The 16,188-nt window shown below is 44.6% G+C and overlaps 1 protein-coding gene across 5 annotated transcripts in view; it reads right to left on the reverse strand.

Moving 5' to 3' along the window:
- Window positions 1-16,188, reverse strand: part of SH3YL1 (SH3 and SYLF domain containing 1) — a 153,293-nt gene that overhangs the window by 95,785 nt on the left and 41,320 nt on the right. For 4 of the 5 annotated variants that reach the window (XM_075598257.1, XM_075598255.1, XM_075598254.1 and 1 more), the window contains exons 3-4: window positions 13,374-13,487; window positions 11,562-11,626 (exon numbers count right to left, since the gene is read on the reverse strand). In XM_075598257.1, the coding sequence (XP_075454372.1) occupies window positions 11,562-11,626; window positions 13,374-13,487 (179 nt within the window). The remainder of the gene's footprint in view (window positions 1-11,561; window positions 11,627-13,373; window positions 13,488-16,188) is intronic. The other variant, XM_075598256.1, reaches the window with a different exon arrangement.

Below are 16,188 nucleotides of genomic sequence, written 5' to 3' on the forward strand. Positions count from 1 at the left end.
GAACCACGAGATCTGGTAACCTTCCCACTGATCTAGATCCTTTTTGATTTTGTCCCATAACTTCGGGTAGTTATCCCGGTATAAATCCCGGTAGTGCCTTGACACATTAATTCCCAGATATTTAATGTATGAAGGGCACATCTATAGCTAAAATTTAGTTTAAGGAGTTTGACTACGGGATCTGGGAGGTTAAGATTTAGGGCCTCTGATTTGTCGCTGTTTATTTTATATCCTGATACCTTTCCAAACTCCGTCAGTTCCTTCTGAAGGTTGGGGAGGGAAGTTAGGGGCTTAGTCAGAGTTAGAATGATATCATCAGCGAATAGGGAAATTTTGTATTGTTCTTTATCGATGGGAATACCCTGGATGTTCGGGTTTTGTCTTATTATAGTCGCCAGTGGTTCGATCGTGAGGGCGAAAAGGAGAGGGGAGAGGGACAACCTTGCCGGGTTCCATTTCTGATTTGGAATCGTTCGGGGCCTCCACCTGATAGTCTTACTGAGGCAGACGGGTTTTGATATAGCGCTTGGACACCCTTCAGGAACGAGTCTCTGAACCCAAATTTTATCAGTGTTTGGTCTAAAAATAGCCAGTCAATTCTGTCAAATGCCTTCTCTGCGTCTAGGCTTAGTAACATCGCCTTTGAGCCTGAAAGGTGGGCATGGTCAACTAAATTAATGATTTTACGGGTATTGTCTGAGGCCTGGCGGCCCAGGACAAACCCGACCTGATCCATGTGTATTAGTCTCGGGAGGATAGGATTAAGTCTGTTCGCCAAAATTTTACTATATAGTTTTATATCATTGTTCAACAGTGAGATTGGTCTATAACTTCCGCATTGGGTGGGGTCCTTCCCTTCTTTGAGTATTATGGCCAGATTGGCGGACGACATTGAAGATGGGATAGGACTCCCTTCTAAGAATGAGTTGAACAAGCTCAATAGGTGAGTGGACAAGATGGGGAGAAATTTCTTATAATAGGCATTTGTGAAACCATCAGGGCCCGGCGTCTTGGAGATTTTTGATGCCTTGACGGCCGTTTCTAGATATTCTGCCGTTATTTTTGCGTTTAAGATAATATTTTCCTCCTCTGATAGCGAGGGGAGATCGCAATCGGCTAGGTAGTCAGTGGCTGCTGACAGTTCCGTTAAGCCTGGGTTAGCAGAGTGGGCCCTCAGGTTATATAATTTGGTATAAAATTTGGTAAATTCCTCTGCTATTTTTTTTTTCGTTGTATAGAAGCTCACCAGAGCCGTTCCTGATCGCCGTTATTTGTGATCTTTTTTGTATTCCTCGTAACTTGCTAGCGAGAAGTCTATCGGCCTTGTTCCCTTTATCATAATACCTCTGACCCGTCCATTTGAGAGCTTTTTCTACGTTTTCCAATTGGATTATTCTTAAATCGCTTCTAGCAGTTGTCAGCTGTTTATAGATTCTCCGGGAGGGGTTATTTTTGTGCTGCTGCTCTAAGCTGATTATTTTGTCAGTAAGCTCTTTGGTTAATTTGAGTTTAGTTTTTTTCCGGTGGGAGGCAATCGAGATGAGGTTTCCTCGGATTGTCGCCTTATGGGCTTCCCACAGGCTTGCTGGAGACGAGACGGAGCCTGCGTTTATTCTAAAGTATTCCCTAAGGGCTTTTTTGAGCTCCAACACTGTCCCAGAGTGATTCAGTAGGGAGTCGTTAAGTTTCCAGCTATACGAGATCGATTTCACAAATTGGATGGATAGGGTCATGGTGATGGGAGCGTGATCTGACCACGTGATAGGGACGATATCTGAGTTTGTGGTGGCCTCTAGAATGTTCTTGGTAGCAAGAAAGTAGTCAATACGGGAATAGGTCTGGTGAGGTGCCGAGTAAAAGGTGTAATCCCTTTGCCCCTGATGTTGTGTTCTCCAAATGTCCAAAAGAGAAAAGTCCCCCATAATGTCTTTGAATTTTTTCCCCAGTCTTTGTGACTGAGTGGAGTGTTGTCGTCCTGGGTGGCTGAATTTGTCTTCTTTTGGGTTGAGAGCCATATTTAGGTCACCTGCGATAAGTAGCGAGGATAGGTACTGTGGGTCAATTTCTTCCAGAACTTTTTTTAAGAATTCTGTCTGGTTCTCGTTTGGGGCATATTGGTTAATAAGGGCGATTGCCGTGCCTGAAAGTGAGCCGTAAACTACAATAAATCTTCCCTCTGGATCTGCCTGAATTTTTGTTAGATTAAATGGGGTGCCCTGACGGATCAGAATGGCAACCCCTCTGCGTTTGCTACTGAATGATGAGAAATAGCTCAACGGATACGCATGTTGAAATGTTTTAGGCGGCTCCTGAGACGTGAAGTGTGTCTCCTGGAGGAAAACAACATCACCATCCGACTTCTTTATTTCCTGAAGGGCCAGACGCCTCTTCCTATTGTTATGTAGGCCCTTAACATTTAGGGAAACAATTTTTAATGCTTTTTGGTGAGACATATTATCTAGAACTGTTGTTGGCCTGTAAGTGGTTTCCCCTCTTGTTGGGGAGGGGGGGCTTGGGGAAGAGTCTCGGTAGTGGAGGTTTCTTGCCTTGCGGGGGGTTCGGTGTGTGTTTTTGTTGGTCTAATGCTAGAGATAAACAGCCAAAACGGACAGGAGGTCGGGGGGTGGGGTGGGGGGCCGCTGGGACAGTGACAGCGGGTAGAAGAAGAAGGAAGGAAAGTCGACCCTAATGGGGTCTAAAAGGTTTTAAACCGGTCTAGCCTAAAGACCGGCTGGTGTGGTTTAAGACCCTTGGGGGCGGGTCTGGTAACGGTCTCCAGCAGAGCCAGGCTGGGTGGAGACAATTGGATGTCTAAGGTTTCGCCCGAACCTACTTTCTCTTGGGTGTCTTGGTTGGTGAGGCTTCTAGGGAGCCTATCGCCGGCAGGGCAGATAGGATCTGTGCGGCCGAAGCCCTGTTTCCCTTCGTGTGGGGGAGTTTGAGGGGAAGGGACATCCTTGATTTATCCATTCAGTGGAGTGTGGGTGTGTTTGGGAATCTGGGAGGAAGGGGGAGAGTGGGCAAGGGCGGATTGAAGTGGGAGGGTAAGTGGCAGGTGTGAGGATGGGCGCAAAGGGAGAGAGGGGAATGAAGAGGGTGGAGGGGGGGGAAGAAGGGGGGGGCGATAGAGAGGGGGGGCAGAGGTGGGGGGGAGGGGTCAGTTTACGTACATTTCTCACTTAGTAGTCATTTTCATTCGCTTTCTATGTAATGTGTGTGGGGAGAGGGGGGGGATAAGGGCGGGAGGGGGTGTGGTGCGAGGGGGAAGGGTGTAAGGGGTGGAGCCCTTTAGGTTGTGATTGGGTGTGAACAGCAGAGAGCATGTAAAATATACAGTACATATTCAGTTGAAACCAGATTAGGCATTAACAACATTTAGGAAAAGCTGTAGACTCTTGATACCTGCTGGAATAATGTTGGTAGGAGTTGTATCAGGAGAGTTGGAATCCTTGGGGGAGGAGGGAGGGGGGGGGGTGTGGGGGAAAAAATAAGGGGGGGGGGTCATCGTGTGATGGTTGGTACAATACAACTCACATGTAGCATACATTGACCGATATTAATGCAGAGCCATTTTCCTTACGGTGGATGGGGGGGAAAAAAAATAAAAAATAAAAAGAAGAGGGGGGAGAGATAGCAACGGGGGGGGGGGGGTGGTGGGGAGGGGAGGACGGGGATGGGATCTGGGGCAGGTAAGGACGAGTTTAGGCATAAACATCAAACCATGTACAGGATATGCAAGATACATTCAGTAGATTAGGTGTTTGAGATTTACAGATTTAGGAGGTTCCGCTGCCTCCTGCAGCTAGTCTGGGTAATGCATCTCTCCACCATGTTGTTGGAGACAGTTTTAGCAGAGAGAAGGGGAAGGTTGTTGGCGGGGAGGGGGGTGGGGGAGGGTTGGTGGTAGGGGTGGGGGGGGGGAAGGAGGGGGGAGAGGGAGGAGGGGGGGGCGGGGGGAGGGGGGGTGGAAGGGAGGGGGGTATTGGGGTGAGGGAGGGGAATGCAGCATGGGATTGGTAGCTTGATGCGGCAAAGTTGAACCTTTGAACTTATTTACATGGGAACCGTATGGGTTGTTCCTTTATGTGTTAGCAGGAAAGTCAACTTGTCTCAGCCTTTGAGTAGCCGAGAGTTAGAACAGAGGCTCTATTCAGAGCAACAACAACATTTTGTGGGATACTGAATCAAGGAGGGGAACATCTTTAAACTTAGGGTAGCCCTATCAGGTCCCAGGGAGTTGGGAGTCCGGGTGGAACATCAATCGATGGAGGCACATTCCTACGTTGAAGCATGCTCTGATTGCTTAACCCGATGAGAGGGGGGGGGCCTTGGTAGGGGTAATGGGAGGGGGTTCCACTAGTTAGTGAGGGGGGGGAGAAGCGATGGAGGGGGAAGGAGGGGAGGGGGCGACAAGGTAGGTGGGGGGGGCGGGGGGGAGGATGGATGGGAGGGGGATGGAGGGGGGGGGGATGAAGGGGGGGGTGGAGTGGGGGGGGATGAAGGGGGGGGGTGGAGGGGGGGTTGGTTATGGGAGTGGGGGGAGGGAATGAAGAATTTCTGACGGGGAACTCCTGGGTGCACCTTCTCCCTGAGTAACTCCACGCAAAGGCAAGTAGGGTCTTTTCATGGGCATCTTTATTAGCATGTCTTGTGGCAGACTGCCCATCACAGCGGCTGACACTTAGCCGCACATCTTGTAGTGACCCTCCATTCAGAAGATTCCTCCTGTACTCTAATTAAGTTGTCTTTCCACCTCTCCCCTAAGGGAGACCACCAGCTGTGCCAGAGCCCTGGATACTCTGCTTGTCACGTGCCACGTGCCTCTCTGACAGACAGACTTGAACTGCTGCAGACCTTGAACTCCAGAGATCAACCACTGGATGACACACACCTTTTGGGAGTGCTGTGCAATATATAGGCCCCAGAAAGACCCACCTCTGTGTCACTAACAGTGGACACAAAACATGCTGTCACTTCCTTTGCTACATACTGCTGTGGCCGAGTTTATTTGAGCATTTGCCCGGTCTCGGCCGCAGCAGTAACCTGGCGCGTGCCAGAGGGTGCCGGGCGTGCGCCGAAGACACGGAGGAGCGCCCTCCGATCGGGGCTTTCTCTCTCCCGCTGCCGGGTCAGCCGGGTCCCCCGGAACCCCCTGCCGCCATCCCCCACATCGCGGGACACCAGGGCTCCCTCGGGGAGCCCTGGACGCGCGTGCAGGGGGCGCAGGCACCCGATGACGCGTGACCGCGCGTCGATGACGCGCGGCACGCCGATGACGCGCGGCACGCCGAGGGAGTGCGGCTAGCATGCCGGGGCATCCCCAGGCTTGCGGAGCTAGCCGCACTCAAATAAAATGTGCCGGTAGTGTATGACACATCACAGGGGTTTGAGGGCAAACCTCCATGATAACTACTGGCAACCCTGCCTTCTTACCAGGATTACTGCCAGCATGAGAGAGATCTGTACACCAATTTTACACATGGCTACATTTATTACCCAAGGGAATACACTGATAAGTGTACTTATCCAACAATGTTTTTGAAGACTGCCCATTTATCCTTTATCTTCCACATTTTTTCCTGGAAAAATGTCATCTCAATGTATTCCTTGTAGATTATTTCATGGTTTATTAAGATCTGCCTTTCTAAAATGTAAAGTCTTTGTTGAAACCATATGTAACCCGGTGTAGTTTTGGGGTTATGTGTCTTTCTCCTCCTGTGCAATAATCCCTGGTAAGGGCAGGTTTGCCAGGAGTAATCATGGGGTTTTCCCCCACCCCCATGTGTTGTGTAGTATTCAGTGAAGGTAGTGTCATCAGACTCTGTGTCCAATTGCAGTGACACAGGGGTGGTGCCTATTGGAGCTATTTAGTGCACAGCACTTCCTGTATTTAGGCAGTGTCTCACCCCTCATGAGTGAGACTAGTCGAACCCTGCAAACTGCCAGGGTTCTGGCAAGTTTTGTGGCCCTCCCTTAGGGGAGAGGTGTGGACGACTGTTCCCTTTACGCCATCAGGGACTAAGGGAAGAGCAAGGACAGCTTCTAGGGCCCTGACTAGGTGTGGTGTCCAGGGACATCGTTTGGGTAGACAGCCTACGATGGGCGGCTAAAGACCGGCCGCTATGATGGGCAGCATGTTCATGGAGGCTGTAATAAAGGATGCCAAAGATAAAGAATGCTTCTGTCCTGATTGTGGAGTCATTCGGGAAGAAGGTGCACACAGAGGTTCTCTTTCAGAGACTTCTCCCTACTACGCTGGGGGTCTGGAAGAGATGGAGGCGCTGTACCAATAGTGAGTATGACTCAGCTATACCTCACGAGCCAGTCCTGATGCCATTCCCTATACCATCGCGGGAAACTCGGGAGTCTTGTAAGCCAGCAGGTGCACCACACTACAACTTATGTAATATCGGTTGGGTTCCTGGAGATAGGGCTCATATGAGATTGGGCCAGGGAAACACCGTTACATTTGGAGGTGCTGCTGAGATCTATATCATCAGGACAGGCTTTCAGCTAGGCAAACTGACAGAGACATGTATGCTTTCAGGAAAGTGCTGCGGAAGGAAGGGAGTCTAGGGGTAGTCAGGAGAAGGATGTCTACTCGCAAAGCACACCCTAGATGCCCCTTATATGGTGTGAGATAGATTTGGAGACAAGACTATTGCTAGTGTAGTCACCTTGAGGTAGGTAGTCGTGGGATGCCTAAGGGAGTAGCCTGGTTAACATGGGTCAGGAACTTCTGGTAGGGTCAGCGCTATGTGTAGCCAACATAGGTGACGTTTTAAGTACGGTAGGGCAGATCCTAAGTACTTCTAGCCAGTAACCAGACTATACACCGCAGAGCACTTACACTGGACTGATACCGTGTGCAGCATACAATAGAGAGAGTTTAGCCTAGCCTGAGGTATATTGCAGCAACATCATATGAAGGCATATACACTTGAGATACATGTAGATGTGCACGCTGGCATACCTTATTACACCGACATGGCGGCTGCCCAGCAGAGGAGCACCATGCGAGAATTAAGAAAAGAAATGAAAATGGCAGCTGTGTTTAATGTGGCCCCGCGCGGCGTGGAGATCCCAAAATGGCAGTTCACGCCAGAACTGAGAAGCGCGCATGCTGTGTGGACAGCTGAGATACCGTGTGCGGAGACGCCCATTATGAGTAAGCTGTGGAATGGAGCGAAAGCCATAGCCGCGCCCTTTTTGTCCTGCCTGGATTCGCTGGTTTCCCCAAGAAGGAGCCACCAGTGAGGACATGGTGTGTATAAGAGACATTGCAAATGAGGCACCCGAGCTCCAAACGGTGATAACGACGCACGTTAAACCTGTAGAGAGTATGGGCTGCAGTGTGATCCAATATGGCGGCTCCCGCCAAACTGGGGGACCGCGTGGACTGTTTGCATGGAAAGGTTTTGCAGGAACCTGGCTGGGTATGGCGCGAAGAGTAGAACCCCGCCCTGACTAGGGAAGTGTTGCGAAAGCCGTGGCTGCGCCCCCTTGTACTGTGATAGGCTCAGAGCCGATTCCGAGTCCTGACGTGCAGCTGAATGACCCTCCTCTAAACTCCACCAGAGGGAGGGATCACTGCACGAACCAATGGGAGAAAGATACCCTGAGTGAAGGAGGAGCCGGAAGTGAGCTTCCTTTCCTTCAGTTGCGCAATGTTGGCGAGCGAGAGAGACTGCTTTGTCGAATGTCGCTACTGCTCAGCGCAACTATCGGGACTATTATGGCGGACTTTACCATCCACCCTTATCAAATCATTGCGTCAGTGCCTGAATGTATTGATGTGACTCGCGTGTGTCTTTTAGTTAAGGAAAGTAATGAGTACATTTAGATATTGCAGGCTACAGGTAAACGTCATTTGGTAAGAGTTTTTTTACCATCTGTCGTAAAACCGTCAATCTCACAGCTGATTTATGACAGGGGGCTGGGTTTAGGTTGTATTCAATGGGAAATAATTGTATTTAAGTCTCAGCAAGGAATATGAAGATTAGATCTCAACAGAGGTGGATTTAGGACTAAATTTGTGATTTCTCATATTCATGAACCAGTGGCCTCTCTGGGGAAAATCTATGGCATTTGATAATGTTTAGGATTTTCTGTTATGTTTTATCCTTTTATTTTAAGAAGCTGTTCTGCATTTATTTGTAATCGTATGTTTTCGTAATCCTTTTTCTGTAACCTAAGCACTATATATATATATATATATATATATATATATATATATATATATATATATATTTAAACATTTAATAAGTAATGCTTAATTTTATTCTTAATTACATTTACATTTATTATTTTTTTCCATTCTATGTTCAGCATTTATATATATATTTTTCCTATTTTGGTCCACACATTTAAAAAAAAAAAAAAAAAAAAAATTTTTGTTTTTTAATTTCATTTTTATGTACTTTTTTTTTTTTTTTTTTCCTTTACCTACATTATATATATATATGTCTCACTACCCCTTTTTTTTTTTTTAGTTGTTCTGTTAGCTTTTTGGTCTCTTGTTTCCTTACCCGGGTCCCTCTGGGTCTCTTTAGCACCTATGTTGTCTCCTCCTATATTTAGTGGTTATATAGCTATCTCTCTATACTTAGGGTATTGTTTACCACATATTGACATCTGTTTACTGTATTATACATATTATATATATATATGTTACTATGCAAGTCAACTACCAATGACATTTTACTTAACTCTTCAGGTTAACCTTTTTTGGCTGACTTGTATGTTTAATTTCTGGTCTATAATTGTGATATATATTTTATGCATCGGTTGAAGCGTCTAATACTATATGCTACAACATACTTGGTCTTTAGGATTAAAATTGTGAATCCTTATCTATGTGTGCTCTGGCATATATAGGGGTTAATCCAACCCTAATACTCATCATGTGTATCTCATTACTAATCCTCTGCCTCCTATGATCTTATTGGTCATGTGTACTATATAACTGTATGTAATGCCTATCCTACCATCTCCTGATGAAGTCTCGCTTGAGACGAAACGCGTAGAGATTGCTGTGGAGCCTACTGTCCAGGTTATATATTTTATTTGCACTCATCTACATTATTGCACTCCTGCTGCTTTGCTAGCATTTTGCTACCAGCCATTCAGACATTCAAGTTCCTGTTTACACTGTGAACTCTCCCCGGCTGAAACCTCGCTGACATCATCGAGTCCACGCGAGACTCTAGTGTATGCTCTGTGTAGCACCGGAGAGAGGGGAAGGCGGCGTCCCTCGTGGCTTTCGGTCCCTGCCAGGACCTAGAGGGGCTATTGTGGCAAGACACACCGCGGACATCACACCGAAGTCCTCCTCCTTGGGTTCCTGCGTCTGAACGGGCTGAGTTGTACTCAAAAACGCATTTTTTTCAGCTTTGTTTGTGAGTGTGCATTTTTATCCCTTACTCCATAAATTTATTGTTATACAATTTTACGCTATGAGTGCGCCTGTTTTTTCTGTGTTTTTATATATATATATATATATATATATATATATATATATATATATATATATATATATATTTAAACATTTAATAAGTAATGCTTTGGGCTCTGAATTAACTGTTGCACGCTCTGGAGAGAGTATTTACATGTTCAGACACATTTGGCTACAACTGATTTTTGTGTGTTAAAGTGCATAGTTTTTTCTATAATACACCGGGACCTGGACTCCTGGCAAATATTAATTTGACATCTTATTTGCATACCCCAGGTGGTGGCAGTGGATAGATATGATTTGCAATTGAGTAGGGGTTAATATTAACTCACTGGAGGTACCTTGTGGAGAAATAAGGTGAGTTGGCTAGAGTAGCTGTGTGTATTAACCCTGGTTGCATATCTAAGTCACGTGCTTACTTGTTTGCTGTTCGTGGCGGTGGTATATTAGGACGGATTTAGGAGAGATGGAACTCCTTTGAGGGACCTTTGTGAAGGTGAAGAATGGGGCAGCTTAAAGGTTGTGTATTAATCCTTGTCATGTAGAAGAGATATTGTCCATTTGACAGACCTCTGCGGAGGTGGAGAGGGAGAGCTTGTGGGCGTGAGTATTAACCCTTGTCCCTATGCAGGCCGCATGCCGTACTTGACAGCGTGTGTCTAAATATTATAGAAACAAAGTTATGAAGCCTTTTGTATATTGAGGCAGACTTTAAAGTCCGAAGAAGGTTTTTTTTTCTTTCAAGCCGTAAAAATGTCAGTGGGTGATTGATGACAGAGGTAGGCTTACAGTATGTTGTTTTCAATGAGAGAAGAATAGTATATGTCTTGCCCTGGAGTTATGAAATCAGAAATCAACAGAGGTGTGTTCTGGGATCAGACACGTGAATTCTCATCTTTCCTATGTCAGTTACCTCTCTGGGGATAACCAATGAAATTTGGTAACGTACTGTATAGGGATTTATGCTTATGTTTATCCTGTTATTTTAAAACTGAAACTGCATTTATTATAAACTGTATGCTCCTGTAATAATCATTTTCTATAACTGAAGCACTGTATTTGTGTATATTAAAGGCAAACTTTGATAACCAATACTTTTGGCTCTGAACTGTTGCACGCTTTGTAGCGTAAATTACATTTTCGGACACATTTTGCTAAAACAGCTGTGTGTGTTAAGTGTATAGTTTTTCTTTAGTGAATAGGGACCGAAGACACTGGCAAAAATATATATTTTTTACGTTAATCTTTGGTGGTAGCAGCGGAGATATAGATAGATATATAAACAGAGTAAGGCCAACGCCATACAGCCTTCGCCCGTGCGGAGGCGTGCGAAGGCTGTGACGTCACCCGCGTGAAGCGGGTGCATTTTCAGACCATGGTAGACGCGCCATGGGGGCGTGCCTAGGGGCGTCACGGAGTTGGTTCACCCTCATTGGGCGAAAAGCTCACGTGACCTGGCTGTCGCGCCGAGAAGTCAGTTAAAGTGATTTCTCGCTCAACGTGCGCTCCCTCCTGATGCTGCCCGCGTTGTCTATGGGAGTGATCAATGCCTTTAGGCAATGTGATCGCGCGGACGCCTCTGCGTGGTCTTCGGCAGTATGGACCTGCCCTAAGAGTAAATATTAACTCATTTGAAGTACCTTCCGAAGGAAAACAGTGAGTCGGCGAGTTTTGCCCTGGCTGCATATATAAGTCCCGTGCTCACAAGTGTGCTGTTCGTGACAGATGGTACAGTACAATATTTTGGGACGGATTTTCGGGAGATCTTATTCATTAGAGGGACCTTGTGGGGTGAAGATTAAATCAGGTAGATAGCTGTGTATTAACCCATTTCCCATATACAGGTCACGTGCGCTCTACATGACACCCCTAATTAAGTATATGCCATCAATTATTATACTTAAAGCATTATTGCCAATTGCTCCTCTTTACTAAAACAATGCTTCAATCCTAGTTTTGGCAAATCATGATTTCTGATATCAAGGCACTGTATATAATTTCACACATTCAGACCTAGAATAAATACAAATGTGCAATGATTCATTTGTAAGTTTTAGGAACATCTCTGAAAAGAACACAAATTCTGTATATTTATCCCAACACTTACCTCAATTCCAATCTCAAATCCACCACCAAGTCCAGCTATGCCAATGGCTGAAGGAGCAGACCATCCTAACGTAAACAACAACGAAAAAAAGATTAAAACATTTCAAATGCATTTGCATATGTAACCTCCATGCATTTTCTCTAGTTGAATTACATTTAATAAAACTTGGACCAGAAAGGAGACATGGTAGACACAATAAATTCATGGTATAAGGAGTGCACATTTCTGGGGTGCAGGATGTAGAATAGAAAGTGAAGATTTAATAGTAAACAACCAGATATGGCTACTGCACATTAAATAAACAAAATTTGATTAGAATACAAAACTGTGAAAGTCTGCCAATATCAAATGTTAGTCAATGAAAAAGGTACATAAAAAACAACAACATTCATTGTCATCTATAGTAGATAACAATAAATTTCCTTGTGTATAGTAATCAACATATGTACAGGCGATAGTACATTAAATCCAGTTATTTCTCAATCAGAAATCAGTGGAAATTAAGGGATGAATACATGGAGAAAAAGATGGTGAAATGAAAATGTGTAGCACTATTAAGGCACATGTGTCTGCATGTATAATAATGTGACTAGTCACCTGGTTCTTCTGCCCAGGCTTCTACTTTCATGCATGCCTGTGATGCAGCACCATAGTCTGAAACATGTCAGGCTAACACATTGCAGCAGAGGCTTTGTCCAGTCATGTGTGTTGAGATAAAAGTGCTAAAAAATGAAATGTAAGCAGTGGGCGATGAACTTGAAGGACAGGAAACAACCTTGAAAGAAATGTAGGGTTTGGACATGAGATGATTCTAGCTTCAGTGTTTAGAATAGAATGAAGGATTTGTGAGTAGGTTACAGAAGTCAGACAAGATCTACAAAAGTCAAGCAAGAAAAGATATGGTTATTGTAAGAGATGTGTGCAGAGGTATGCAAATCGTGACCGTTTAGGGTGAACTTAACATATGTCTTTATTGAGCCTGTCCCTTTAAACAGCACAGCAAACAGAAATATACAAAAACAACAAACACCTGTCCCTTTGTAAGGGCTAACTTACTTCTCCAGTACCTCTCTTACAAGACTCGGAGGAAAAGCCCCTTACCAGTCTATCACCCCAAAGTCTCAAAAAGGTACCTCAATGCAGGTGGCCCTTCAAATCAGTCTCTAGTTCTGGATGGATGTGTGTTTGTTGAGGGTCCAGCCTCTGGTAGGTTCCTGGGTTTGCTGCACCGTGGAAATAGGGCTGTTCCCTTGGTGTCTTGTTATCAGCCCTATCCTGTATGCTCAAGAGAGTCTCTCTTGGTCTCTTTCAGCAGGAATTTTAATCCTATTTGGATTACCCAGGTGGAGCTGGTTAATTAACTAACCGCAATTAACCAGTTCTCTGCTAGATTTTCAGAATACTGAGGCTTTGTATTGCAGCCTCATTGGGACAGGGTTGCTTCCCTGTTAGTGTCATGCAAAGAGTTTTAGCAGTAAATTAAGAGGAAGGAGCCCATCTCTGAAATGTTGTTAAAGAAGAAATTACAGGACTTTGCAAGAGTATGAACGTGGTCAGAAATGATAGGAAAGACTCAAATATGACATGAAAGTAGTGTGCTTGTGGAGCAGGGTAAATGGTTATGCCATCAACTGAAATCCCAAAGGGTGGAACATGACCTGTCTTTGGTGGAATCATCAGTGGCTCTGTCTTGTATATATTGAGTTTAAAGTTGCGATTTGACAGAGGAGGATCTTGGAGAGGCAAATCAGCGGTATGGGACTTAACTTATGAGAACATATCTTGTAAAGAGAGATACCACTGAAGACTTACTTCCATTTGGAAGGCGGGCTAGTACTATTCCGCTACCTCCCCGAGCTGTTACCAAAAATCCTGCTTTTATTACAGATAAGATAGCTAGACCTTGTGCTTTAGCTATAACATGAGCTGTAAGAGAAAAGAAAAAAACAAATGTAAATGTTACGGTCAAGTTTAGTTAAATAAAAAATATTTTTCCTAAATTTATAATAATAATAATGCCTGGGTAAAAGGAGTGAAAATAAACGTATCAATAGTATTTGGTTTACATGCAAAACTGTATTTTACAGCACAGATGTTAAAAAAGAATTGCAAGCAAGGCAGAAAAGGAAATATTAATAAATAATGGATTCTATTCAACAAAGTCACCCGGATAAAAACAAAATGGTGACCAAACTGGAGTAAAAACAGTATAACATTTACCAAAGAAATGAATGCCGTTGAGAGCAATTATTTTTTGTATCTTTCAAAAATCTGGTGCAATTCTTTTAATTTGACTTGGTCTCAGTTTAGCAGCCAGGAGATTTTAATAAATAGACCTTGATATTGTAGGGTGTAAATAGGGACTATTCTGCCTTCAAGATTTACAGTAACGAGCTTAGAGAACGCAGTCGTGCAAATTATGCCGACAAATATACAAGTGATGCAAAGAAAATACAAAACTTCTGTACTAATTTTTACCAATCTAGATTATAAAAACTGAAGCATATTATGTGAATTATTGTGAACCATTCATAAGCAGTCAACCTCAATGTTTCCTTAATTAAATAATTGTAAAATGGTCTAAAAGACAAAGAGATTCTGTTCCTGAGAAGGAGCAGTAGACATGTCCATTATGAAGTATAAATAGATTGTGAAAATCGCAGGTTCCATGTTGACACACACACACACACACACACACACACACACACACACACACACACACACACACACACACACACACACACACACACTACAGTACTTATGTACTTTGTGTGTATCAATAAACAATGTGCAAAGCAGGAAATTCTGGGGGAATTCTTGAATAGCTTAAAAATGCATGTACAGCAATCCCTCTAGCCAATTAGGTGAGGGATGGCCATGACCAGGGGGCAAGCCCACCCCTCTCCTCACTGGGGTCTCTGGGCCGCTGTCGCAGCCTGGGGGAGGGGGTAGGAAAGCGGCTTTAAAGTGAAGATGGGAGCGGCAGCATTCATTCTGCTCCCGGCTGTAGCGAATTTAACTTCCCTGAATACAGGTAAGTACTTTGATTGTGGTACAGGGCCTGGTTCGCATGGCAATCTTCCTCCCTCCAAGCCCCCGGTTGCCGAGCTCACCCACTCGGGATGGGCACTGCGGGCTGAGGTTATCATGGAGGGGGCCTAAGCCACGGCACCCATTACTTACAGTATGTCAATCTCGCCACATGGCGGGCGACGATCGGGCCGGGCAGAGTGCGAGGGGGGGAAGTGTTACCAGAACAAACTCCCTCCCCAATCCGCGGCACGGGAAGGTAGTATTATACAGATACATTTAGTCCTCGCCATCCAACATTTCTCTTTACAACGAATGGCATATCCAACGCTTTAAAATGCAACCCTATGGGTCGTTATACGACGCCTGAATGCGTTATACAACGCTCACCGCCACTGATTAACATGGGACTCACTTTACAACGGTTTCACTATCCAACGCTACTTCCAGAACGGATTCCGTTGGATAACTGAGGACTGCCTGTAGTTGAAATTGTAATTAAGGTTGGGATATAATGGTATGTACGGCAATCGGGGTAGAATGCCCTGGGAGGCATGGTTATTGTGGTTCTGATGTAATTGTAGGTATGTAAGGTTTTTTGTGGTTGTAATGTACTGGTATGTAATGTAATGTATTTGCGGCTACAATATACTCTTACGACTGCTAGGCTGGTTAGAACGTGCTGGCATACACGGTGATTATTGTTATAATGTAATCATATGTACTGCAATTGTGGTTATAGGGACTGGTAGGTACAATAATCATGGTCATAAGGTACCGGTAGGTACTGCTTTTGTGGTTAAAATGTACTGGTTTGTACTGCGAGGGTGGTTATAATAATCCGGTTGGTACTGTAAGTGGGGTTATAGTGTACGGGTATGTACTGTAATTGTGATTACATTATAACCCCAGTTACTGTACCAACCGGTGTAATGTAATCACAATTACAGTACATACCCGTACACTATAACCCCACTTACAGTACCAACCGGTATAATGTACTGGTGGGTACTGTAATTGTGGTTATAATGGACTAGTATACTCCGTAATTGTAATTATAGTGTTGGGTATTTACTGCAATTGTGGTTATAATGTACTGGTATGCACCGTAATTGTGGTTATAGTGTGCTGGTATGTACTGCAATGGTGGTTATAATGTACTGGTATGCACCGTAATTAAACTGTTAGGACATTAAAATATTAATATTAAAAAGGACAGGAAGGGACAGAGTTATACCAAAGGTTGTATAAATAAAAAAATAAAAATAAAAAAAAGAATTATTTTGTTGCGGCATGTGGCCATTCATCCCCCTTTCCCCTCCTCCATGTACGACACATGGCCACGCAAGCCTAAAGCCTCAGTCCATGGGGGTAGTACTCTACTCAAACCACCTCCTGTCCAGCACATGGCCCAAGTAACACCCCTCCTCCATAGTGTCATTTGCATAGCTTTTATACTTTAAAAAAAAAACAACAAAAAAAGGGGGGGGGGGGGGAGAAATGTGAGGAGTCAATGGCCACATGTAATTTTGTTTTGTGTCCTGTAAGGCGGGGTTTCCTTCTAGGGCCTTTTAACAGCCTGTAAGACAAGTGCTAG

The sequence above is a fragment of the Ascaphus truei genome, chromosome 4 (genome assembly GCF_040206685.1).
Source record: "Ascaphus truei isolate aAscTru1 chromosome 4, aAscTru1.hap1, whole genome shotgun sequence".
In the NCBI taxonomy this organism is placed as follows: Eukaryota; Metazoa; Chordata; class Amphibia; order Anura; family Ascaphidae; genus Ascaphus; species Ascaphus truei.